Source organism: Limanda limanda, chromosome 6, assembly GCF_963576545.1.
Source record: "Limanda limanda chromosome 6, fLimLim1.1, whole genome shotgun sequence".
Taxonomy (NCBI): Eukaryota; Metazoa; Chordata; class Actinopteri; order Pleuronectiformes; family Pleuronectidae; genus Limanda; species Limanda limanda.
In genome coordinates this window covers 22852281-22879994 of record NC_083641.1, presented here as the reverse complement: position 1 = coordinate 22879994, position 27714 = coordinate 22852281, and the positions used below count along the sequence as shown (strand labels likewise).

General features: G+C 39.4%; 6 protein-coding genes across 6 annotated transcripts; all 6 read left to right on the top strand.

The window, feature by feature from the left end:
- Positions 1–1476: 1476 nt before the first annotated feature.
- On the top strand, positions 1477–2358 carry LOC133003606 (odorant receptor 131-2-like). Its single transcript, XM_061073394.1, has one exon. The coding sequence runs from the start codon at positions 1477–1479 to the stop codon at positions 2356–2358; it is 882 nt and encodes a 293-aa protein (XP_060929377.1).
- Positions 2359–3094: 736 nt separating this feature from the next.
- LOC133003603 (odorant receptor 131-2-like) lies at positions 3095–3955 on the top strand. The gene has a single exon (XM_061073389.1). The coding sequence runs from the start codon at positions 3095–3097 to the stop codon at positions 3953–3955; it is 861 nt and encodes a 286-aa protein (XP_060929372.1).
- A 6986-nt stretch (positions 3956–10941) lies between these two features.
- LOC133003860 (odorant receptor 131-2-like) lies at positions 10942–11757 on the top strand. The gene has a single exon (XM_061073677.1). The coding sequence runs from the start codon at positions 10942–10944 to the stop codon at positions 11755–11757; it is 816 nt and encodes a 271-aa protein (XP_060929660.1).
- Positions 11758–14086: 2329 nt separating this feature from the next.
- Positions 14087–14989, top strand: LOC133002978 (odorant receptor 131-2-like). The gene has a single exon (XM_061072566.1). It carries the CDS (start codon positions 14087–14089, stop codon positions 14987–14989), a length of 903 nt encoding a protein of 300 aa, XP_060928549.1.
- A 7867-nt stretch (positions 14990–22856) lies between these two features.
- On the top strand, positions 22857–23729 carry LOC133002977 (odorant receptor 131-2-like). Its single transcript, XM_061072565.1, has one exon. It carries the CDS (start codon positions 22857–22859, stop codon positions 23727–23729), a length of 873 nt encoding a protein of 290 aa, XP_060928548.1.
- Positions 23730–26015: 2286 nt separating this feature from the next.
- Positions 26016–26888, top strand: LOC133002976 (odorant receptor 131-2-like). The gene has a single exon (XM_061072564.1). It carries the CDS (start codon positions 26016–26018, stop codon positions 26886–26888), a length of 873 nt encoding a protein of 290 aa, XP_060928547.1.
- Positions 26889–27714: the final 826 nt, after the last annotated feature.

The window sequence follows — 27714 nt, the reverse complement described above, 5'->3', positions numbered from 1 at the left end:
TTGAACTCTCCTTACATGTTTTCTCTCTCTCTCTCTCTCTCCTTCTAAACCGACCTATACACACTTCCGATCTGTATTTATACTACAGTTCATGTTACATAGTTAAATCTATGCTTAGAGAGGCTGAACACATCTGGAAACCATTCGGCCCCCAAAGCCAAGCAGAGATAAGAATTCTCTTTGTCTAAAATTTCCTTTGTGTAATTCATGTGACGACCACCAGTGTGCGCTCCGGCCACATGGTGTCATTAACATAGACTCCGTCTTGAATAACGCAAGTTAACCCACCATTTTGAGTCTATTATTGCCACGCCTCCGCTCTCTCTCTCCTCCCATCCTGGCTCTAAATTCATAACGGCTCCGCCATCTTGTTTTGTAGTCAATCCGCCATTTTGAGAGTTTTTAGGCCTTGATTCCACGAATCATGATCGGCCGCCATCTTAGATGTGACTGCGTCATCGCCACGCCCCCTTTCTTTTCTCTCGCTCTCTCTCTCACACACACACACACACACCCACACACACACACACACACACACACACAGACACTTTGATAGACACAGACAGATACACACACACAGAGACACATAGATGGACCAGAGGTTACATGCGTGTTCTAAATTGTGATAAGCTGCTCTTGTTATCTTTGAAATATGGGAGTTTGTTAAAATGATAAATCATTAAATAACACTAACTTTATTTCACATACACACACATAGACACACATACACAGAGAGACACTTTGACACAGACACACACACACAGAGACAGACATACATAGGTAGACCGCAGGTTTTACATGTATTTTCTGAATTGTGATAAGTGCTGCTGCTGTGTTTATCTTTGAAATATTGGAGCTTGTTAAAATGATAAATCATTGAATAACATTATAACTTTATTTCCCCTTTTTAATAAATACTTTTGTAATTAAAGTATCTGTAGTCTGTGATTATTTGTGCATAAGTGTTTGATTGCAGCTGGATTATGATCGCCTGTGCTCGAACTTAGAATCCTTCACTGTTTATTAAGTAATCGTTAATATTAAAATATTGACATTATTAATTTGACATTTATCATTATGAGACTGATAATTATAGCTTGACATCGTTGGTCCCTGGAAACCAGGGTGGTGCCCCCCTTTCTCAATTATTAATATAGATAGTATTATTCTTAAATTGATAATTTTATTGTTTTTGACTAATTATTTTCATTAGTCTTGGTTGATAACCTTATCATTGTTAATTGATAGCTTGTACTTTCTAATTGATAATTCCTATTTTCTCATTAGTGGTTTTATTGTTATTTGATTACTGATCATCTTCAATTAATAATTTAATTATTTTTGATAGATAATTTTTATTATTTTAATAATCATATTTCATGATTATTAATAATTAGCCAACGTCAAGTCTACTCCTATTGCACAACAGTTGTGACAGACAGAAAGATGGCTGCTAACATCACCACAGAGTACAGGATGAATGATAAGATCTTGTTGATTCAGGTCTTTGTCGTTCTTTTTCTCTGCATTAACCTTCTGCTAATTACGACCTTTTTCACCAAGGAGGTCTTCTACACCACCATGCGCTACGTCTTATTTGCTGTCACGCTATTGTCAGACTGTCTGCTTTTATTCCTGGCTAATATCCTGCTCATTTTAAGTTACTATCGCTATACGATAAAAATGTGGTTGTGCCTTATTATTTATATCGTTTTGTCGCTGTACATTTCTGTGACACCGTTCACTCTGACGGCGATGACCCTGGAGCGCTACGTGGCCATTTGCCTGCCGCTGCGTCACGCAGAGCTGTGCTCCCCATGCAGCACTCTGCACAGCATCCTCATCATCCACATCCTCAGCTCTCTGCCCTGCATCGTTTTTCTCTCCATCTTCTTTGCATCGGCCTCCTACAGCTCCTACACCCGGGGCAGAGTGTGCACTGTGGAAATCTTCATCATCCACAGGTGGCAGGGTCACCTCAAATCAGCCATTAATCAGTTTTACTTCCTGATCATGTGCATCACAATCCTGTTTTCCTATGTGAAGATAATGAAAGTGGCAAAAGCTGCATCAGGAGAGGACAAAAAGTCCACATGGAGAGGACTCAGAACTGTGGGGCTTCACGCTTTGCAGCTGCTCCTGTGTCTCATCCAGTTGTGGTGTCCTTTCATAGAAGCTGCTGTGCTTCAAATCAATCTCATGTTATTTTTAAATGTTAGGTACTTTAATTACATTAGTTTTATTCTTGTTCCAAAATGTCTGTCTCCTCTCATTTATGGCCTCAGGGATGAAATGTTTTTTCTCATATACACATTCTTGTGTATATCACCCAACACTACTGATATCATGGGGGTATAATCTGGCCTGAGGGGAATGAATTGGCCAAGGCCATAATATACCCGGGGTATAATATAGCCTAGGCCCCTTTAACCCCAGGTATAGTCCGGACTGGGGGTATACTATGGCCTGTTACACCGGGTTCCAACCAAAAACCAGCACCAACAAGAATTCAATGTGTGATGGAAGAGATGCTCATGTTGCAGCGCTCCTGGTGTAGGACCAAACAAGTATTATCTTAAATGTGAACCTTTACATTCAACTTAAAGACACATGTAAATAGTTGAAACACATGAAGTCGCCATTACTGAATTGTGTTTTGAGTATGAATCCCTCAAACGGACAAAGTGATGAACTATAGCTACTGCCTATGAGGTGTGTTGTTGGCAAAGTTTTTGCTTGTGACTCTGTGGTGATTTTACGTTCATATGACGTGTTTTAGTTGCCGATATAAAGCCTTCACACACAGCTCCTGCTCAGAAGGCTGCACAGAGCTCAGCTGAACACCTTCACTCCAGGGATGGTTTGGTAAACTGGGTCTTGTTCTCTTATGTCTCCTTCTAATTATTTCTCCATGCACGATGTACTAAAATAATGTGTTTTGTGTTTGATACATGTTGATTCAAAGAGAGATCATCCCTTGTTGAGTTCTGCATTTGGTTTTAGAGCTGAATGAAGTGTGGCAGTGTCTGAAGGTTTTTTACATTTGGTTGTGACAGACAGAAAGATGGCTGCTAACATCACCACAGAGTACAAGATGAATGATACGTTCATGTTGATTCAGGTCATTGTCGTTCTTTTTCTCTGCATTAACCTTCTGCTAATTACGACCTTTTTCACCAAGGAGGTCTTCTACACCACCATGCGCTACGTCTTATTTGCTGTCACGCTAATGTCCGACTGTCTGTTTTTATTCCTGACAAACATCCTGGTCATTTTCACTTACTATGGCTATACGATACAAATGTGGTTGTGCCTTACTATTTATATCGTTTTGTCGCTGTACATGTTTGTGACACCAGTCACTCTGACGGCAATGACCCTGGAGCGCTACGTGGCCATTTGCCTTCCGCTGCGTCACGCAGAGCTGTGCTCCCCACGCAGCACTCTGCACGGAATCCTCATCATCCACAGCCTCAGCTCTCTGCCCTGCATCGTTTTTCTCTCCATCTTCTTTGCATCAGCCTCCTACGGCTCCTTCACCCAGGGCAGAGTGTGCACTGTGGAAATCTTCATCATCCACAGGTGGCAGGGTCACCTCAATTCAGCCATTAATCAGTTTTACTTCCTGATCATGTGCATCACAATCGTGTTTGCCTATGTGAAGATAACGAGAGTGGCCAAAGCTGCATCAGGAGAGGACAAAAAGTCCACATGGAGAGGACTCAGAACTGTGGGGCTTCACGCTTTGCAGCTGCTCCTGTGTCTCATCCAGCTGTGGTGTCCTTTCATAGAAGCTGCTGTATTTAAAATCAATCTAATTTCATTTATCAATGTCAGGTTCTTTAATTACATTACTTTTATTCTTGCTCCAAGATGTCTGTCTCCTCTCATTTATGGCCTCAGGGATGAAATGTTTTTTCATGCCCTGAAAAGATTAGCTCTGTGGTTTGCGTAAGAAACACTGATCAGATTTGTATCGATTAACAAATTGTCATGATGTTATATTATGAACTGCATTTGTTTTGTAATTGCATCTCTGGCTTGATTTATATTGTTATTTTATAATAAAGAAATGTTTTCCCAGTGATGTCAGGTATTTTCTTTGAAGAGCATTGAGTTTGTGCACAGCCTGTTCACAAACATAGGGAGAACGTGCACAGTTTACATTTAAATCAAACACCAACTATGGTGACAGAGGAGCACATCAAAAGTTTTCAGGAAAATGGACATTTCTTTAACTGTAGTTGATAAATTCAGATTTGACTTTTAATTTCACCTGTCATGTATTGGGAGTGAAAGCCAAAGTCACAGAGATCTTCATTCTGAAATCAAACCGCAACTCTCAAAACTGCTTATCTATCAATTAAATAAGTGTGGAAGTACATATAGTTATAAATATTGGTGTTTTTGGGGTGACGTATAGACTCAACCAGTGATGCCGGTAACGTTACTCTAATCTGACCACTTTTTGAGGTACTTTAATTACATTACTTTTATTCTTGCTCCAAGATGTCTGTCTCCTCTCATTTATGGCCTCAGGGATAAAATGTTTTTTCATGCCCTAAAAAGATTAGCTCTCTGTGGTTTGCGTAAGAAACACTGATCAGATTTGTATTATTAACAAATTGTCATGATGTTATATATATATATATTATGAACTGCTTTTGTTGTTTAATTGCATCTCTGTCTTGATTTATATTGTTAATAAATATATTTCAAAAAATGTAAATGAAATTGTCAGTTGGCTATAAAAATGAAAATGTTGATTGATCAACTTCCAATCCCAGCACACAGCCCACCTCCGACGGCGAAAGACGCTAAACCTGTGAACAGAACATTTGCCCTTTTCCTCGGTTTATGAACTGCAGTATTTTTGAGTTGAACAGGACCCGAGCAGAACTCCTGACAAAATCAGAATCAACAGTTTTAAATCAAAACAGTAATTTCCTGTTTAATTTAGGATTGTATCATAAAATGTCATTGTATGATTTGGAACAAGGACAATGAGAGAAATTAAAAGGTTTCCATTGTCATCCAAGAAGAATGAACTATGATGTAATAATATAATGATATAATATACAGATAGGTAGAATTTATTCCTCCTTCCCTCAAAGAATATCCAGTGGTGACTCACTTCCCTATTTGTTTTTGTTTACATCAGATATCTCTTCATTTACAGTATTGTATTTGTGTCTGACTTCAATCAGGAAGTTGCCCTGTGACTCGGAGTGAGTTAGAATATAACAAGAAGATAATACTTATTGGTCATATAGGGACAAACCGTGTAATATATATATATATGTTTTTTTTTAAATATTTTTATTAAGAGGTTAGGTACAGTAGATCAGGAATCAATGTCAAATTTACATTGGGTATCACAAAATCTCAGCACGACAATCAGCAATACACAGAGACATTAACACCACAAAAACACTGCACATCTTGATGGATCTAGAATAGTATATACAGTCTTCCTCTTAGAATGTTTTTCTTATTTTATGGACCACATGAACGTGGTCCAGTGTAATATATTTATTATTGATCCACTTGTGTACGATTCTCTAACAACAATAAACACAGTAATGTCAATGTAAAGCAAAAGAAAAACAGATGTAATGAGTCAGCTCCGTTGTCCACGCTGTTATCGAACTAAACCTTCTCATTCTCCCGCGTTAGAGTCAACGACAGCTCGTGAGGTTTAAGATGCAGATATTTCAGGGTGATATTAACAGTTAATTATTAATTCAGTCTGTTTAACTTGATCTGTCCTAGATAAACATCTCACCTGAGGAAGTAGGTGGCTCACCTCTGGACCGCGGCCATTTATTGTACATTACACATAACAATGAATATCCAATGAGCATTGTCCAAATGTAAAAAACTATTTTAAATGCAAAGCAGAGAAAACTTAAAATACAAAGAATATGTTCATCAATTAGGCTTCTAATCTTCCAAGAGCTTTGACATTTATGGCTAAAAACAACTCTTATGGAGTGAGGCATTAATTACAGACTCATTCTAGTTCAGGTTTTCATTGCAATTTTCCTCCATCAACATTTTGCTATTCACAAATCTGGTTGTGTATAATTTTCTACATGTGGTCATCTGTACACTCCGGTCACACGTATTACTCTTCATCACCATGCACTTCCTCCTCCTCATTCAAGGCCTCAGCTCTATGCTCTGCTTTATTCTCTCACTGTTAACAGCAGCATATCTGAGCTTCTACAAACAACACAGGGTTTCCTCTGAGGGGCTGTTCATCTACATGCGGCGGGGTCACCTCAGGTCTGCCATTGGTCAGCTTAACTTCCTGATCATGTGCATCCCTGCTTTCCTATGCTAAGATAATGAAAGTGTCCATGCAGTGTTAAAACTGTGAAAACAAGAGGTGATCAGATCTGTGCATTTGCCAACGCTCAGATTGGCTATAAATTACAGGATATAACCAATATTTATAATAATGCATCAAATGAGAACATGAAAAAAGTAACATTGTGACAAAAGGGTTGTTTGTTGTGATGCTACAAAGAATTATTACATCAATCACCTCAACTTTAGTAAAAGTTTTTGTGAAATAGTTGGCGACTGAAGAACTGAAGGTTCCTGGTTCAATCCCGGTGTAACAGGCCAAATTAACCTACCCAGATCAGACCTGGATATACTTCGGCCCAGGCCAGAGAATACCCCGGGTATAAACTGTCCTAGGCCAAACTATACCCGGGGGTGTAAAATAGCCTAGGCCAGACTATACCCCTCCAGGCAGGGGCTGGTCCTTTCTATAGGCGACAACGACATTCGCGTGCCTTCTGCCTCGGGAGATGTGCATATTTCGACACATTTACAGATTACTCTTGAATATCATGAAAAATATATATAATAAGAAAAATATGTCTAAAATAATATAAAGGTGCTGGTGATCAGGAGGTTAAACTTAAGTAGGCCTCAATTGTTTGTGTTATATTGTATGATTATCATTTATGACATATTCTGCATTACTTTATCATCTTCCCTCTTCAGTTGTAGTCCCAGTTTATGTTGATTGTTATTGATCACGGTTACTTTAACATTCTCTCAACATGTCAGCTACATGTCTGTACATTTAAGTCATGAACGTTATATATTGATGTACCTATGGTTCTGAGATGCAGTACAACTACAAACTGCATTTTAATTTTGTTTCCAATTCTTAAGCACTGAAAATCAACCGTTGTTGTTGTTTTTACACAGATTTTTCTAGATTTGTTTGAGGTTTTTTAAATAAAACCAACATGGAAAACCAAATGTTAAAACTTCCTTCTATCCACATGCACACACGTAGGCACGCGCGCGCGAAGGCACATCAGTGGGCCGCAGAGTACTTTCTAGTCAGAATGGTGGTCCCTGGGACAAAACTAGTTGAAAACCCCTGCTCTAGAGTCCAGTTTGAATGTCTTCTCTGCGCTCCGCCAGGGCTGATCCGAGGACCTCACTAAACCATCCAATGGGGAGTTGCGATGTGTGTGGGCAGGGACTTAATCAACACGAGCACTTTCCCCATCCATTTATTCCCTTTAGAATTATCCAGGTGCTCATGCAGGAGCTCGGTTCAGTTCAGTCTTTAGTATTCTGTCTGATATTTGGCAGCAAAACGAGACTGTGTCCAGTGATTTTCTCTTTTCTGTACTAGCCCTGTGCAGGCTGTTAACAAAAGAAAGTATCTTATTTTGTGTACCTAGAACTTGTTTCCATTTGCTGAGTTATCATAAGGGGAATTGTGTATCACTCCTGCTACTGATGAGAGGTCCATGTTAAGTGATATTTACAGAATGTTTTAGTGGTTATACTGTGGTTTATTAATGTTTTTGGGCAGACACAAGAGGCACTTGTTTATAGTTGATTCTTTGTTGTCTCTAGAAGTTCAGATGCGCTGGTCCATTACTATTTGAACCTCAGCATCTAGGTTTCAGAATTTGTAAAATTATACATTATATACATTATATGCACATTGTTATAATTTTTCAGTCAGTTGAAATAAATCTTGAGGAGAAACATTTTGGGTTGTTTTGTGTCTGGATAGGCCTACTATAAAAAGCACTTTACATTTTTAATTTTGGTACTTCTACTTTTACTTTTGATACTTAAGTACATTTCAACACCAGATACTTTTCATACTTAGGTACATTTAATATGAGCTACTTTAAGACTTTTACTCAAGTCATTTTCTGGCGGGTGACTTTTACTTTTACTGAAGTCACTTTCAGGTAAGATATTTGTACTTTTACTCAAGTATGGCTTTAAAGTACTTTATACAACACTGGCCACAGGCCAGTACAACCTTGCCCACAGATCTTAGAAAATGACTAACCAGCTTCTGATCTGCATCTGATACCTCATTTTTAGTTATTGTTGTCATGTGTTGATCCATTGTATTGCTTAAAAAGGCTACTGTTTAAGCACTTTGCATTTTTTAGTTTGATGGAACGTGTGGTGGGAGGCTTTGAATAATGAAAAATACTTCTCCCTAACTAATCAAAAAACATTTTTTTTGCTGAACATAAATCATTAACTGCTCTTAAGAATGCAATTATTAACAATGTAGGTTAGGTTTCAGTTAATAATTAGTTGAATACCATTGTTATGAACATGTCAATCAACTATTAATAAGGCTATATTGTGACACATAGACAGTCATTGAGGCTCAACAATAGTTTTCTGGTTGAATGTTCAGCTCAATTCTAGAAGGCCCTACAAGTCATGATCAGATGGACATGAATCAGAATAAGTTCAGGTATTGCACATCTTTAGCACACCACCCAAAAATCCACTAGAATGCATGAAATAACATCTACTTAAACCAAAATTTCCTGGGGGTGGACCTTCAGCTATGTCTTTGCTTCACAGAATGGAACCAATGTTGTCCATCTCCAGTCGGCCGCCCCTATCAACGACTCTGGGCCCCACAAACCACCAGAATGCACAACATGGGCACAACGCCAAATTAATTCCAATTCCCTGATATTTGAGCCACCAACGTGTGTGGCTGCGTGCGCGGCAAAATTTTGGTCACCCCTGACAAAACCTCACTCCAAGGTTTTTTGAAAAGTTGGCAGCTCTGCGTCCGTCTCTGCTCTGGGCACAACGGGGCACGCGTAAGACTTGTGCCATGGGAACACCAATCAGCATGACCCACACAGACCAAAGTTAACATTGGGAGAGTGGGCCCTTTCAGATGGGCCCTACGAAATCTCCCAAGCTACTCGACTCCAGCGTCAGCCTGTTGCCTGCTGCTCGGCAACACCTGAGCTCACAGGCTAACAGGCTGCCCCCGTCATTGAACACCACCCGAGTCTGTGGAGAGGGTTCACTCACATCGGATGAATAATACGTTTTGAAGCTGCTTGTTCTCCTGACAGAGAGGTTAAAGACGTGTGAGCTCCTGTTTCTGAGGTTAGTCAAGTTTAGTATTGTATTTATCTGTGATTCGCAGGCACCTGCTGTACCTGGTTGTAAGCTTAGCTCGGCCAGCCCGCAGGCATGATAGCAACAGTAATAGCGATGCTAACGGGTCCGTAGCCTAAGGAGTTATTGACCCGACATGAAGCGACATGATCCGGTCCACCCAGCAGAGAGAAGCGTTAGTTTATGAGGTTGAGTGTGTTTGGAGAATAAGCTATGCAATACTAATAATGTGGAAGAACTCCATACAGTACATTCATTGTCTTGGTAGTGCACAGTCTAATCCAAAACCATATTCAAAATCAGTAGTTGAATATTCACATAAAATAAAGATACAAACTTTGTTCATAAGTAACACTTCCTCTACAATAATGCCATACTTTTATGTTTCCTATCATTTTATTAGGTACGGACGAGCCTGAAGGACACAGCTGTGCTGACCATGTTCTGTCTCTTATGGCAAAGAAGAAAAATAAAACACTGGGTTCTTATCTAAAGTGTATCAAATCAGAAAGCAAAAGATAAACATTGTTCTTATAAGTGTTCATTTGAATATATAATATATAATGAATATAGAAATTAACTCTATTATCCATGACACTTAGCAATGACTGCCAACTCTAAACAGTTGCAGGCCATCTTTAGTTAAGGGAGGAAAACACAAAGTGTTGTGCAGATGAAGCTGGTGCATGTCGTCCTCATGTTGATAATAATAAATTAATAAATTATGCAAGTTATTTGAGCTATGTGTCTGTCTAATCTTTTTACTTTGTTGCAATCATTTTACTTCAATGCTGTATTATAGGCAACATCTTTGTGTTGCTCTGAGCGGTAAAGCATGTGAAATGTATTTGAAATAGGATTTCTGCTCCCTGCTGGCAGTCAAAATGCAGCCCATAGTATATCTTACTGGTCTATATAGGCCTACTGCTTATAATAATCAGCTACCTCTATTTTTGTGACAGTGACATGACGTCATACAAAATTGCCCCAGCAGAAATTTCCGGCTAAAATCGCCACTGATAAAGTTACATGTAAGTCGCCGTTACTGAATTATGTTTGAGTGTGAATCCCTCCAACGGACAAAGTGAGTAACTAAAGCTACTGTCGCCTATGAGGTGTGTTGTTGGCAAAGTTGTTGCTTGTGACTCTCTGGTGATTTAACGTTCATATGATGTTGTGTTATAGTTGCCGATATAAAGCCTTCACACGCAACTCCTGCTCAGAAGGCTGCACAGAGCTCAGCTGAACACCTTCACTCCAGGGATGGTTTGGTAAACTGGGTCTTGTGCTCTTATGTCTCCTTCTAATTATTTGTCCATGCACGATGTACTAAAATAATGTGTATTGTGTTTGATATCTGTTGATTCAAAGAGAGATAATCCCTTGTTGAGTTCTGCATCTGGTTTTAGAGCTCAATGAAGTGTGGCAGTGTCTGAAGGCTTATTACATTTGGTTGTGACAGACAGAAAGATGGCTGCTAACATCACCACAGAGTACAGGATGAATGATAAGATCATGTTGATTCAGGTCTTTGTCGTTCTTTTTCTCTGCATTAACCTTCTGCTAATTACGACCTTTTTCACCAAGGAGGTCTTCTACACCACCATGCGCTACATCTTATTTGCTGTCACACTAATGTCCGACTGTCTGTTTTTATTCCTGACTGACATCCTGCTCATTTCGAATTTATATAGCTTTACGATGAAAATTTGGTTGTGCATTACTATTTATATCATTTTGTCGCTGTACATGTTTGTGACACCAGTCACTCTGACGGCGATGACCCTGGAGCGCTACTTGGCCATTTGCCTGCCGCTGCGTCACGCAGAGCTGTGCTCCCCACGCAGCACTCTGCACGGCATCCTCATCATCTACAGCCTCAGCTCTCTGCCCTGCATCGTTTTTCTCTCCATCTTCTTTGCATCGGCCTCCTACAAGTCCTACACCGAGGGCAGAACGTGCACTGTGGAAATCTTCATCATCCACGCATGGCAGGGTCACCTCAGATCAGCCATTAATCAGTTTTACTTCCTGATCATGTGCATCACAATTGTGTTTTCCTATGTGAAGATAATGACAGTGGCCAAAGCTGCATCAGGAGAGGACAAAAAGTCCACATGGAGAGGACTCAGAACTATGGGGCTTCATGCTTTCCAGCTGCTCCTGTGTCTCATCCAGCTGTGGTGTCCTTTCATAGAAGCTGCTTTGCTTAAAATCAATCTCATGTTATTTATCAATGTCAGGACCTTTAATTACATTACTTTTATTCTTGCTCCAAGATGTCTGTCTCCTCTCATTTATGGCCTCAGGGATTAAATGTTTTTTCATGCCCTGAAAAGATTTGCTCTCTGTGGTTTGCGTAAGAAACACTGATCAGATTTGTATCGATTAACAAATTGTCATGATGTTATATTATGAAATGTATTTTTTTTATTTTCGTCTCTGGCTTGATTTATATTGTTATTGTTATTTTATCTTTTTTTTTTAAATGTCAAGGAAATATTCAGTTGGATATAACAATGAAAATGTTCATTGATTAACATCCAATACCACTACTTGTATTTTTGCTGACAATATTTGCAAACATTGTATTAAACTCAGCTTGCCTTCATCCTGTCTGTCATTGACCTGTCAGTACAGAGAGAATTATAAAAACGTCAAACAGGCCTGCTGTGATATTTACAGAGTGGCTATCTATAAATTACCTGAAAACCAGACATGTTTAGAAATACTTTTCAACGGAAAGAACAACATAAACGAACTAACCTCTGCCCGCTGGCCAATGATCACCTGCCAGATTGAATCCTTCTCGTCTTTAGTCAGTTTTCCAAGTGATGTCAGGTATTTTCTTTGCAGAGCATTAAGTATGTGCACAGCCTGTTTACAAACATAGTGAGAACGTGCACAGTTTACATTAAAATCAAACACCAACTATGGTGACGGAGGAGCACATAAAAAGTTTTCAGGAATATTGACATTTCTTTAACTGTAGTTGATGATTTCAGATTTTTCTTTTAATTTCCCCTGTCATGTTTTGGGAGAGAAAGCCAAAATCACAGAGATCGTCATTCTGAAATGAAACCACAACTCTAAAAACTGCTTATCTATCAATTAAATAAGTGTGGAATTATATATAGTTATAAATATATTGTGTTTTTCGGGTTGACGTATAGACTCGACCTTCACCTGCTCTGCTTTCAACCCCTGAACTATTTTAAGTTTAGAAACTGACAGATTTTAGTTTATATATACACGTATAACAAAACATGTTAACATACATAGGAATTCAATAAGGAAAAAAATGTTGACCAAAAGGCTGAAGACTTACTTTTGAATACTCAGTGATGGCCTCTATGAGAGCTAAGGTGGCTTGTGAGAGAAAAGTGGTTGAACTGTCTGTAACCAGAGACGCTGCTCGTATGGTTTAATTACAGACTCATTTTAGTTCAGGTTTTCATCGCTCTTTTCCTCCATCAGCATTTTACTATTCACAAATCTGGTTGTGTATAATTTTCTACATGTGGTCATCTGTGTACACTCTGGTCACACATATGACTCTTCATCACTTCCACCTCTTCCTCATTCAAGGCCTCAGCTCTGTGCAATGCTTTATTCTCTCATCGTCAACATCAGCATGTCTGAGCTTCTACAAACAACACAGGGTTTCCTCTGAGGGGCTGTTCATCTTTCACATGTGGCGGGGTCACCTCAGGTCTGCCATTGGTCAACCTTACTTCCTGATCATGAGCTTCACCATTGTGTATTCCTACGCTAAGATAATGAAAGTGTCCGTGTAGTGTTAAATCTGTGAAAACAAGAGGACATCAGATCTGTGCATTTGCCAACGCTCAGAGTGGCTCTAATTAACAGGATATAGCCAATATATATAATAATGTATCAAATGAGAACATGAAAAAAGTAACAATGTGACAAAGGGGCTGTTTGTTGGGATGCTTCAAAGATTTATTACCTCAATCACCTCAACTTTTAATGAAAGTTGTCCTGAAATAGTTGACGACTGAAGAACTGAAGGTTCCTGGTTCAATCCCTTGTTCCAACCAAAGACCAGCACCAACAAGAATTCAATGTGAGATGGAAGAGATGCTCATGTTGCAGTGCTCCTGGTGTAGGATAAAACAAGTATTATCTTAAATGTGAACCTTCACATTCAACTTTAATAAAGACATTTGTAAATAGTTGAAACAGATGAAGTCGCCATTACTGAATTATGTTTTGAGTGTGAATCCCTCCAACAGAGAAAGTGAGTAACTATAGCTACTGCCTATGAGGTGTGTTGTTGGCGAATGTTGGCGCTTCTGACTCTGTGGTGATTTAACGTTCATATGACGTTGTGTTATAGTTGCTGATATAAAGCCCTCACACACAGCTCCTGCTCAGAAGGCTGCACAGAGCTCAGCTGAACACCTTCACTCCAGGGATGGTTTGGTAAGCTGGGTCTTGTGCTCTGATGTCTCCTTCTAATTATTTGTCCATGCACGATGTACTAAAATAATGTGTATTGTGTTTGATACCTGTTGATTCAAAGAGAGATCATCCCTTGTTGAGTTCTGCATCTGGTTTTAGAGCTGAATGAAGTGTGGCAGTGTCTGAAGGCCTTTTACATTTGGTTGTGACAGAGAGAAAAATGGCTGCTAACATCACCACAGAGTACAAGATAAATGATAAGTTCATGTTGATTCAGGTCTTTGTCGTTCTTTTTCTCTGCATTAACCTTCTGCTAATTACAACCTTTTTCACCAAGGAGTTCTTCTACACCACCATGCGCTATGTCTTATTTGCTGTCACGCTAATGTCCGACTGTCTATTTTTATTCCTGACAAACATCCTGCTCCTTTTCACTTACTATGGCTATACGATACAAATGTGGTTGTGCATTACTATTCATATCGTTTTGTCGCTGTACATGTTTGTGACACCAGTCACTCTGACGGCGATGACCCTGGAGCGCTACGTGGCCATTTGCCTTCCGCTGCGTCACACAGAGCTGTGCTCCCCACGCAGCACTCTGCACGGAATCGTCATCATCCACATCCTCAGCTCTCTGCCCTGCATCGTTTTTCTCTCCATCTTCTTTGCATCGGCCTCCTACGGCTCCTACACCCAGGGCAGAGTGTGCACTGTGGAAATCTTCATCATCCACAGGTGGCAGGGTCACCTCAATTCAGCCATTAATCAGTTTTACTTCCTGATCATGTGCATCACAATTGTGTTTTCCTATGTGAATATAATGAGAGTGGCCAAAGCTGCATCAGGAGAGGACAAAAAGTCTACATGGAGAGGACTCAGAACTGTGGGGCTTCACGCTTTGCAGCTGCTCCTGTGTCTCATCCAGCTGTGGTGTCCTTTCATAGAAGCTGCTGTATTTAAAATCAATCTAATTTTATTTAGAAATGTCAGGTTCTTTAATTACATTGCTTTTATTCTTGCTCCAAGATGTCTGTCTCCTCTCATTTATGGCCTCAGGGATGAAATGTTTTTTCATGCCCTGAAAAGATTTGCTCTCTGTGGTTTGCGTAAGAAACACTGATCAGATTTGTATCGATTAACAAATTGTCATGATGTTATATTATGAACTGCTTTTGTTTTGTAATTGCATCTCTGGCTTGATTTATATTGTTATTTTATAATAAAGAAATGTTTTCCCAGTGATGTCAGGTATTTTCTTTGAAGAGCATTGAGTTTGTGCACAGCCTGTTCACAAACATAGGCAGAACGTGCACAGTTTACATTTAAATCAAACACCAACTATGGTGACAGAGGAGCACATCAAAAGTTTTCAGGAAAATGGACATTTCTTTAACTGTAGTTGATCAATTCAGATTTGACTTTTAATTTCACCTGTCATGTATTGGGAGTGAAAGCCAAAGTCACAGAGATCTTCATTCTGAAATTAAACCGCAACTCTCAAAACTGCTTATCTATCAATTAAATAAGTGTGGAAGTACATATAGTTATAAATATTGGTGTTTTGGGGGTGAGGTATAGACTCAACCAGAGATGCCGGTAACGTTACTCTAATCTGACCACTTTAATTACATTACTTTTATTCTTAACAGTCACATGTTATGTCTTTTCGTAACATAAAAAACATCGATTTAGCTGATTTCAGAGCAGGCATTGACAATTTCATCAGTCACATCACCCCCGTTCTACATCAACTCCACTGGCTTCCTATTAAACATCGCATTAACTATAAAATCCTCCTCCATACATTTAAGGCCATCCACAACCTCGCTCCTCCATACCTCTCTGACCTCCTCCACATCAATGTCCCTACCCGGTCTCTCAGGTCTGCCTCCTCCATCAGCCTGACCGTCCCCCGAGCCCATCTGTCCACCATGGGATTTAGAGCCTTCTGCCACTCTGCCCCTCAACTCTGGAACTCCCTTCCTCCGGACATCAGGAACATTGAGCCAACTTCAATTGATCTTTTTAAATGTACCATCAAAACCCACCTATTTAAACAGGCATATAACTCTTAATGTTACTGTGTGCTGATGTTGATGTTCTGCTGCTGCTCTGCTTTGTGCATTTTAAAACTTTTGATAACTCTTAATGTTACTGTGTGCTATCGTTGATGTTCTGCTGCTGCTCTGCTTTGTGCATTTTAAAACTTTTGAAACTGACTGTATTGCTGACTGTTGTACGGCGACCTTGAGTGCCCTGAAAGGCGCCTTATAAATAAAATGTATTATTATTATTATTATTATTATAATATAAGATGTCTGTCTCCTCTCATTCATGGCCTCAGGGATGAAATGTTTTTTCATGCCCTAAAAAGATTAGCTCTCTGTGGTTTGCGTAAGAAACACTGATCAGATTTGTATCATTAACAAATTGTCATGATGTTATATATATATATATTATGAACTGCTTTTGTTGTTTAATTGCATCTCTGTCCTGATTTATATTGTTAATAAATATATTTCAAAAAATGTAAATGAAATTGTCAGTTGGCTATAAAAATGAAAATGTTGATTGATCAACCTCCAATCCCAGCACACAGCCCACCTCCGACGGCGAAAGACGCTAAACCTGTGAACAGAACATTTGCCCTTTTCCTCGGTTTATGAACTGCAGTATTTTTGAGTTGAACAGGACCCCAGCAGAACTCCTGACAAAATCAGAATCAACAGTTTTAAATCAAAACAGTAATTTCCTGTTTAATTTAGGATTGTATCATAAAATGTCATTGTATGATTTGGAACAAGGACAATGAGAGAAATTAAAAGGTTTCCATTGTCATCCAAGGAGAATGAACTATGATGTAATAATGTAATGATATAATATACAGATAAGTAGAATTTTTTCCTCCTTCCCTCAAAGAATATCCAGTGGTGACTCACTTCCCTATTTGTTTTTGTTTACATCAGATGTCTCTTCATTTACAGTATTGTATTTGTGTCTGACTTCAATCAGGAAGTTGCCCTGTGACTCGGAGTGAGTTAGAATATAACAAGAAGATAATACTTATTGGTCATATAGGGACAAACCGTGTAATATATATATATATATATATGGTTTTTTTTAAATATTTTTATTAAGAGGTTAGGTACAGTAGATCAGGAATCAATGTCAAATTTACATTGGGTATCACAAAATCTCAGCACGACAATCAGCAATACACAGAGACATTAACACCACAAAAACACTGCGCATCTTGATGGATCTAGAATAGTATATACAGTCTTCCTCTTAGAATGTTTTTCTTATTTTATGGACCACATGAACGTGGTCCAGTGTAATATATTTATTATTGATCCACTTGTGTACGATTCTCTAACAACAATAAACACAGTAATGTCAATGTAAAGCAAAAGAAAAACAGATGTAATGAGTCAGCTCCGTCGTCTGCGCTGTTATCGAACTAAACCTTCTCATTCTCCCGCGTTAGAGTCAACGACAGCTCGTGAGGTTTAAGATGCAGATATTTCAGGGTGATAATAACAGTTAATTATTAATTCAGTTTGTTTAACTTGATCTGTCCTAGATAAACATCTCACCTGAGGAAGTAGGTGGCTCACCTCTGGACCGCGGCCATTTATTGTACATTACACGTAACAATGAATATCCAATGAGCATTGTCCAAATGTAAAAAACTATTTTAAATGCAAAGCAGAGACAACTTAAAATACAAAGAATATGTTCATCAATAAGGCTTCTAATCTTCCAAGAGCTTTGACATTTATGGCTAAAAACAACTCTTATGGAGTGAGGCATTAATTACAGACTCATTCTAGTTCAGGTTTTCATTGCAATTTTCCTCCATCAACATTTTGCTATTCACAAATCTGGTTGTGTATAATTTTCTACATGTGGTCATCTGTACACTCCGGTCACACGTATTACTCTTCATCACCATGCACTTCCTCCTCCTCATTCAAGGCCTCAGCTCTATGCTCTGCTTTATTCTCTCACTGTTAACAGCAGCATATCTGAGCTTCTACAAACAACACAGGGTTTCCTCTGAGGGGCTGTTCATCTACATGCGGCGGGGTCACCTCAGGTCTGCCATTGGTCAGCTTAACTTCCTGATCATGTGCATCCCTGCTTTCCTATGCTAAGATAATGAAAGTGTCCATGCAGTGTTAAAACTGTGAAAACAAGAGGTGATCAGATCTGTGCATTTGCCAACGCTCAGATTGGCTATAAATTACAGGATATAACCAATATTTATAATAATGCATCAAATGAGAACATGAAAAAAGTAACATTGTGACAAAAGGGTTGTTTGTTGTGATGCTACAAAGAATTATTACATCAATCACCTCAACTTTAGTAATAGTTTTTGTGAAATAGTTGGCGACTGAAGAACTGAAGGTTCCTGGTTCAATCCCGGTGTAACAGGCCAAATTAACCTACCCAGATAAAACCTGGATATACTTCGGCCCAGGCCAGAGTATACCCCGGGTATAAACTGTCCTAGGCCAAACTATACCCGGGGGTGTAAAATAGCCTAGGCCAGACTATACCCCTCCAGGCAGGGGCTGGTCCTTTCTATAGGCGACAACGACATTCGCGTGCCTTCTGCCTCGGGAGATGTGCAGATCCGGGGGCGTGTTTGCTGTGGGGGGGCAGCGCGAAACCCCAGCGTCCGGAGGTTGTTCGTGCTGCCTTGGTCGACCGGGGTCGAGCAGGTTGTACCGGTGATGATCCCTCCACAGGTTCATCTTCAGAAACTATGTTAAGAGTTTTACTTCTGCTAGAGCAGGGGTTTTCAACCGGGGGTCCGCGGCCCCCTGGTGGTCTGCGACGGCATTGCAGGGGGCCGCGAAATTCGCTTTGATATTTCGACACATTTACAGATTACTCTTGAATATCATGAAAAATATATATAATAAGAAAAATATGTCTAAAATAATATAAAGGTGCTGGTGATCAGGAGGTTAAACTTAAGTAGGCCTCAATTGTTTGTGTTATATTGTATGATTATCATTTATGACATATTCTGCATTACTTTGTCATCTTCCCTCTTCAGTTGTAGCCCCAGTTTATGTTGATTGTTATTGATCACCGTTACTTTAACATTCTCTCAACATGTCAGCTACATGTCTGTACATTTAAGTCATAAACGTTATATATTGATGTACCTATGGTTCTGAGATGCAGTACAACTACAAACTGCATTTTAATTTTGTTTCCAAATCTTAAGCACTGAAAATCAACCGTTGTTGTTGTTTTTACACAGATTTTTCTAGATTTGTTTGAGGTTTTTTAAATAAAACCAACATGGAAAACCAAATGTTAAAACTTCCTTCTATCCACATGCACACACGTAGGCACGCGCGCGCGAAGGCACATCAGTGGGCCGCAGAGTACTTTCTAGTCAGAATGGTGGTCCCTGGGACAAAACCAGTTGAAAACCCCTGCTCTAGAGTCCAGTTTGAATGTCTTCTCTGCGCTCCGCCAGGGCTGATCCGAGGACCTCACTAAACCATCCAATGGGGAGTTGCGATGTGTGTGGGCAGGGACTTAATCAACACGAGCACTTTCCCCATCCATTTATTCCCTTTAGAATTATCCAGGTGCTCATGCAGGAGCTCGGTTCAGTTCAGTCTTTAGTATTCTGTCTGATATTTGGCAGCAAAACGAGACTGTGTCCAGTGATTTTCTCTTTTCTGTACTAGCCCTGTGCAGGCTGTTAACAAAAGAAAGTATCTTATTTTGTGTACCTAGAACTTGTTTCCATTTGCTGAGTTATCATAAGGGGAATTGTGTATCACTCCTGCTACTGATGAGAGGTCCATGTTAAGTGATATTTACAGAATGTTTTAGTGGTTATACTGTGGTTTATTAATGTTTTTGGGCAGACACAAGAGGCACTTGTTTATAGTTGATTCTTTGTTGTCTCTAGAAGTTCAGATGCGCTGGTCCATTACTATTTGAACCTCAGCATCTAGGTTTCAGAATTTGTAAAATTATACATTATATACATTATATGCACATTGTTGTTATAATTTTTCAGTCAGTTGAAATAAATCTTGAGGAGAAACATTTTGGGTTGTTTTGTGTCTGGATAGGCCTACTATAAAAAGCACTTTACATTTTTAATTTTGGTACTTGTACTTTTACTTTTGATACTTAAGTACATTTCAACACCAGATACTTTTCATACTTAGGTACATTTAATATGAGCTACTTTAAGACTTTTACTCAAGTCATTTTCTGGCGGGTGACTTTTACTTTTACTGAAGTCACTTTCAGGTAAGATATTTGTACTTTTACTCAAGTATGGCTTTAAAGTACTTTATACAACACTGGCCACAGGTCAGTACAACCTTGCCCACAGATCTTAGAAAATGACTAACCAGCTTCTGATCTGCATCTGATACCTCATTTTTAGTTATTGTTGTCATGTGTTGATCCATTGTATTGCTTAAAAAGGCTATTGTTTAAGCACTTTGCATTTTTTAGTTTGATGGAACGTGTGGTGGGAGGCTTTGAATAATGAAAAATACTTCTCCCTATCTAATCAAAAAACATTTTTTTTGCTGAACATAAATCATTAACTGCTCTTAAGAATGCAATTATTAACAATGTAGGTTAGGTTTCAGTTAAGAATTAGTTGAATACCATTGTTATGAACATGTCAATCAACTATTAATAAGGCTATATTGTGACACATAGACAGTCATTGAGGCTCAACAATAGTTTTCTGGTTGAATGCTCAGCTCAATTCTAGAAGGCCCTACAAGTCATGATCAGATGGACATGAATCAGAATAAGTTCAGGTATTGCACATCTTTAGCACACCACCCAAAAATCCACTAGAATGCATGAAATAACATCTACTTAAACCAAAATTTCCTGGGGGTGGACCTTCAGCTATGTCTTTGCTTCACAGAATGGAACCAATGTTGTCCATCTCCAGTCGGCCGCCCCTATCAACGACTCTGGGCCCCACAAACCACCAGAATGCACAACATGGGCACAACGCCAAATTAATTCCAATTCCCTGATATTTGAGCCACCAACGTGTGTGGCTGCGTGCGCGGCAAAATTTTGGTCACCCCTGACAAAACCTCACTCCAAGGTTTTTTGAAAAGTTGGCAGCTCTGCGTCCGTCTCTGCTCTGGGCACAACGGGGCACGCGTAAGACTTGTGCCATGGGAACACCAATCAGCATGAACCACACAGACCAAAGTTAACATTGGGAGAGTGGGCCCTTTCAGATGGGCCCTACGAAATCTCCCAAGCTACTCGACTCCAGCGTCAGCCTGTTGCCTGCTGCTCGGCAACACCTGAGCTAACAGGCTAACAGGCTGCCCCCGTCATTGAACACCACCCGAGTCTGTGGAGAGGGTTCACTCACATCGGATGAATAATACGTTTTGAAGCTGCTTGTTCTCCTGACAGAGAGGTTAAAGACGTGTGAGCTCCTGTTTCTGAGGTTAGTCAAGTTTAGTATTGTATTTATCTGTGATTCGCAGGCACCTGCTGTACCTGGTTGTAAGCTTAGCTCGGCCAGCCCGCAGGCATGATAGCAACAGTAATAGCGATGCTAACGGGTCCGTAGCCTAAGGAGTTATTGACCTGACATGAAGCGACATGATCTGGTCCACCCAGCAGAGAGAAGCGTTAGTTTATGAGCTTGAGTGTGTTTGGAGAATAAGCTATGCAATACTAATAATGTGGAAGAACTCCATACAGTACATTCATTGTCTTGGTAGTGCACAGTCTAATCCAAAACCATATTCAAAATCAGTAGTTGAATATCCACATAAAATAAAGATACAAACTTTGTTCATTAGTAACACTTCCTCTACAATAATGCCATACTTTTATGTTTCCTATCATTTTATTAGGTACGGACGAGCCTGAAGGACACAGCTGTGCTGACCATGTTCTGTCTCTTATGGCAAAGAAGAAAAATAAAACACTGGGTTATTATCTAAAGTGTATCAAATCAGAAAGCAAAAGATAAACATTGTTCTTATAAGTGTTCATTTGAATATATAATATATAATGAATATAGAAATTAACTCTATTATCCATGACACTTAGCAATGACTGCCAACTCTAAACAGTTGCAGGCCATCTTTAGTTAAGGGAGGAAAACACAAAGTGTTGTGCAGATGAAGCTGGTGCATGTCGTCCTCATGTTGATAATAATAAATTAATAAATTATGCAAGTTATTTGAGCTATGTGTCTGTCTAATCTTTTTACTTTGTTGCAATCATTTTACTTCAATGCTGTATTATAGGCAACATCTTTGTGTCGCTCTGAGCGCTAAAGCATGTGAAATGTTTTTGAAATAGGATTTCTGCTCCCTGCTGGCACTCAAAATGCAGCCCATAGTATATCTTACTGGTCTATATAGGCCTACTGCTTATAATAATCAGCTACCTCTATTTTTGTGACATGACGTCATACAAAATTGCCCCAGCAGAAATTGCCGGCTAAAATCGCCACTGATAAAGTTACATGTAAGTCGCCGTTACTGAATTATGTTTGAGTGTGAATCCCTCCAACGGACAAAGTGAGTAACTATAGCTACTGTCGCCTATGAGGTGTGTTGTTGGCAAAGTTGTTGCTTGTGACTCTCTGGTGATTTAACGTTCATATGATGTTGTGTTATAGTTGCCGATATAAAGCCTTCACACGCAACTCCTGCTCAGAAGGCTGCACAGAGCTCAGCTGAACACCTTCACTCCAGGGATGGTTTGGTAAACTGGGTCTTGTGCTCTTATGTCTCCTTCTAATTGTTTGTCAATGCACGATGTACTAAAATAATGTGTTTTGTGTTTGATACCTGTTGATTCGAAGAGAGATCATCCCTTGTTGAGTTCTGCATCTGGTTTTAGAGCTGAATGAAGTGTGGCAGTGTCTCAAGGCTTTTTACATTTTGTGTTGACAGACAAAAATGGCTGCTAACATCACCATAGAGTACAAGATGAATGATAAGTTCATGTTGATTCAGGTCTTTGTCGTTCTTTTTCTCTGCATTAACCTTCTGCTAATTACGACCTTTTTCACCAAGGAGGTCTTCTACACCACCATGCGCTACGTCTTATTTGCTGTCACGCTAATGTCCGACTGTCTGTTTTTATTCCTGACTAACATCCTGCTCCTTTTCACTTACTATGGCTATACGATACAAATGTGGTTGTGCATTATTATTTATATCGTTATATCACTGTATATTTTTGTGACACCAGTCACTCTGACGGCGATGACCCTGGAGCGCTACGTGGCCATTTGCCTGCCGCTGCGTCACGCAGAGCTGTGCTCCCCACGCAGCACTCTGCACGGCATCCTCATCATCCACATCCTCAGCTCTCTGCCTTGCATCGTTTTTCTCTCCATCTTCTTTGCATCGGCCTCCTACGGCTCCTACAGCCAGGGCAGAGTGTGCACTGTGGAAATCTTCATCATCCACAGGTGGCAGGGTCACCTCAGTTCAGCCATTAATCAGTTTTACTTCCTGATCATGTGCATCACAATCGTGTTTTCCTATGTGAAGATAACGAGAGTGGCAAAAGCTGCATCAGGAGAGGACAAAAAGTCCACATGGAGAGGACTCAGAACTGTGGGGCTTCACGCTTTGCAGCTGCTCCTGTGTCTCATCCAGCTGTGGTGTCCTTTCATAGAAGCTGCTGTGCTTCAAATCAATCTCATGTTATTTATCAATGTCAGGTACTTTAATTACATTACTTTTATTCTTGCTCCAAGATGTCTGTCTCCTCTCATTTATGGCCTCAGGGATGAAATGTTTTCTCATGCCCTGAAAAGATTATCTCTCGGTGGTTTGCGTAAGAAACACTGATCAGATTTGAATCGATTAACAAATTGTCATGATGTTATATTATGAAATGTTTTTGTTTTTTAATTGCGTCTCTGGCTTGATTTATATTGTTATTTCTTAATAAAAAAAAAGTAAATGAAATATTCAGCTGGATATCACAATGAAAATGTTGATTAACATCCAATCCCACTACGTATTTTTGCTGACAATATTTGCAAACATTGTATTAAACTCAGCTTGCCTTCATCCTGTCTGTCATTGACCTGTCAGTACAGAGAGAATTATAAAAACGTCAAACAGGCCTGCTGTGATATTTACAGAGTGGCTATCTATAAATTACCTGAAAAACAGACATGTTTAGAAATACTTTTCAACGGAAAGAACAACATAAACGAACTAACCTCTGCCCGCTGGCCAATGATCACCTGCCAGATTGAATCCTTCTCGTCTTTAGTCAGTTTTCCAAGTGATGTCAGGTATTTTCTTTGCAGAGCATTAAGTATGTGCACAGCCTGTTTACAAACATAGTGAGAACTTGCACAGTTTACATTAAAATCAAACACCAACTATGGTGACGGAGGAGCACATAAAAAGTTTTCAGGAATATTGACATTTCTTTAACTGTAGTTGATGATTTCAGATTTTTCTTTTAATTTCCCCTGTCATGTTTTGGGAGAGAAAGCCAAAGTCACAGAGATCGTCATTCTGAAATGAAACCACAACTCTAAAAACTGCTTATCTATCAATTAAATAAGTGTGGAATTATATATAGTTATAAATATATTGTGTTTTTCGGGTTGACGTATAGACTCGACCTTCACCTGCTCTGCTTTCAACCCCTGAACTATTTTAAGTTTAGAAACTGACAGATTTTAGTTTATATATACACGTATAACAAAACATATTAACATACATAGGAATTCAATAAGGAAAAAAATGTTGACCAAAAGGCTGAAGACTTACTTTTGAATACTCAGTGATGGCCTCTATGAGAGCTAAGGTGGCTTGTGAGAGAAAAGTGGTTGAACTGTCTGTAACCAGAGACGCTGCTCGAATGGTTTAATTACAGACTCATTTTAGTTCAGGTTTTCATCGCACTTTTCCTCCATCAGCATTTTGCTATTCACAAATCTGGTTGTGTATAATTTTCTACATGTGGTCATCTGTGTACACTCTGGTCACACATATGACTCTTCATCACTTCCACCTCTTCCTCATTCAAGGCCTCAGCTCTGTGCAATGCTTTATTCTCTCATCGTCAACATCAGCATGTCTGAGCTTCTACAATCAACACAGGGTTTCCTCTGAGGGGCTGTTTATCTTTCACATGTGGCGGGGTCACCTCAGGTCTGCCATTGGTCAACCTTACTTCCTGTTCATGAGCTTCACCATTGTGTTTTCCTATGCTAAGATAATGAAAGTGTCCGTGCAGTGTTAAATCTGTGAAAACAAGAGGACATCAGATCTGTGCATTTGCCAACGCTCAGAGTGGCGCTAATTAACAGGATATTACCAATATGTATAATAATGTATCAAATGAGAACATGAAAAAAGTAACAATGTGACAAATGGGTTGTTTGTTGGGATTCTTCAAAGATTTATTACATCAATCACCTCAACTTTTAATGAAAGTTGTCCTGAAATAGTTGACGACTGAAGAACTGAAGGTTCCTGGTTCAATCCCTTGTTCCAACCAAAGACCAGCACCAACAAGAATTCAATGTGAGATAGAAGAGATGCTCATGTTGCAGCGCTCCTGGTGTAGGATAAAACAAGTATTATCTTAAATAATCACATTCAACTTATTTAATAAAGACATGTGTAAATAGCTGAAACGGATGAAGTCGCCATTACTGAATTATGTTTCGAGTGTGAATCCCTCCAACAGAGAAAGTGAGTAACAATAGCTACTGCCTATGAGGTGTGTTGTTGGTGAATGTTGGCGCTTCTGACTCTGTGGTGATTTAACGTTCATATGACGTTGTGTTATAGTTGCCGATATAAAGCCCTCACACACAGCTCCTGCTCAGAAGGCTGCACAGAGCTCAGCTGAACACCTTCACTCCAGGGATGGTTTGGTAAACTGGGTCTTGTGCTCTTATGTCTCCTTCTAATTATTTGTCCATGCACGATGTACTAAAATAATGTGTTTTGTGTTTGATATCTGTTGATTCAAAGAGAGATAATCCCTAGTTGAGTTCTGCATCTGGTTTTAGAGCTGAATGAAGTGTGGCAGTGTCTGAAGGCTTATTACATTTGGTTGTGACAGACAGAAAGATGGCTGCTAACATCACCACAGAGTACAAGATGAATGATAAGATCATGTTGATTCAGGTCTTTGTCGTTCTTTTTCTCTGCATTAACCTTCTGCTAATTACGACCTTTTTCACCAAGGAGGTCTTCTACACCACCATGCGCTACGTCTTATTTGCTGTCACACTAATGTCCGACTGTCTGTTTTTATTCCTGACTGACATCCTGTTCATTTTGAATTTCTATCGCTGTCCGATGAAAGTGTGGTTGTGCATTACTATTTATATCATTTCGTCGCTGTACATGTTTGTGACACCAGTCACTCTGACGGCGATGACCCTGGAGCGCTACGTGGCCATTTGCCTGCCGCTGCGTCACGCAGAGCTGTGCTCCCCACGCAGCACTCTGCACAGCATCCTCATCATCCACATCCTCAGCTCTCTGCCCTGCATTGTTTTTCTCTCCATCTTCTTTTCATTGGCCTCCTACAGCTCCTACAGCCAGGGCAGAATGTGCACTGTGCAAATCTTTATCATCTACACGTGGCAGCGTCACCTCAAATCAGCCATTAATCAGTTTTACTTCCTGATCATGTGCATCACAATCGTGTTTGCCTATGTGAAGATAATGAGAGTGGCCAAAGCTGCATCAGGAGAGGACAAAAAGTCCACATGGAGAGGACTCAGAACTGTGGGGCTTCACGCTTTCCAGCTGCTCCTGTGTCTCATCCAGCTGTGGTGTCCTTTCATAGAAGCTGCTGTGCTTCAAATCAATCTCATGTTATTTATCAATGTCAGGTACTTTAATTACATTACTTTTATTCTTGCTCCAAGATGTCTGTCTCCTCTCATTTATGGCCTCAGGGATGAAATGTTTTTTCATGCCCTAAAAAGATTTGCTCTCTGTGGTTTGCGTAAGAAACACTGATCAGATTTGTATCATTAACAAATTGTCATGATGTTATATATATATATATATTATGAACTGCTTTTGTTGTTTAATTGCATCTCTGTCTTGATTTATATTGTTAATAAATATATTTCAAAAAATGTAAATGAAATTGTCAGTTGGCTATAAAAATGAAAATGTTGATTGATCAACCTCCAATCCCAGCACACAGCCCACCGCCGACGGCAAAAGACGCTAAACCTGTGAACAGAACATTTGCCCATTTCCTCGGTTTATGAACTGCAGTATTTTTGAGTTGAACAGGACCCGAGCAGAACTCCTGAAAAAATCAGAATCAACTGTTTTAAATCAAAACAGTAATTTCCTGTTTAATTTAGGATTGTATCATAAAATGTCATTGTATGATTTGGAACAAGGACAATGAGAGAAATTAAAAGGTTTCCATTGTCATCCAAGGAGAATGAACTATGATGTAATAATGTAATGATATAATATACAGATCGGTAGAATTTATTCCTCTTTCCCTCAAAGAATATCCAGTGGTGACTCACTTCCCTATTTGTTTTTGTTTACATCAGATGTCTCTTCATTTACAGTATTGTATTTGTGTCTGACTTCAATCAGGAAGTTGCCCTGTGACTCGGAGTGAGTTAGAATATAACAAGAAGATAATACTTATTGGTCATATAGGGACAAACCGTGTAATATATATATATATATTTTTTTTTAATATTTTTATTAAGAGGTTAGGCGCAGTAGATCAGGAATCAATGTCAAATTTACATTGGGTATCACAAAATCTCAGCACGACAATCAGCAATACACAGAGACATTAACACCACAA

Coding starts and splice junctions, on each gene's coding strand:
- LOC133003860 (XM_061073677.1), top strand. CDS start 10,942: ATGAATGATAAGATCATGTTGATTCAGGTCTTTGTCGTTCTTTTTCTC.
- LOC133002976 (XM_061072564.1), top strand. CDS start 26,016: ATGAATGATAAGATCATGTTGATTCAGGTCTTTGTCGTTCTTTTTCTC.
- LOC133003606 (XM_061073394.1), top strand. CDS start 1,477: ATGAATGATAAGATCTTGTTGATTCAGGTCTTTGTCGTTCTTTTTCTC.
- LOC133003603 (XM_061073389.1), top strand. CDS start 3,095: ATGAATGATACGTTCATGTTGATTCAGGTCATTGTCGTTCTTTTTCTC.
- LOC133002978 (XM_061072566.1), top strand. CDS start 14,087: ATGGCTGCTAACATCACCACAGAGTACAAGATAAATGATAAGTTCATG.
- LOC133002977 (XM_061072565.1), top strand. CDS start 22,857: ATGAATGATAAGTTCATGTTGATTCAGGTCTTTGTCGTTCTTTTTCTC.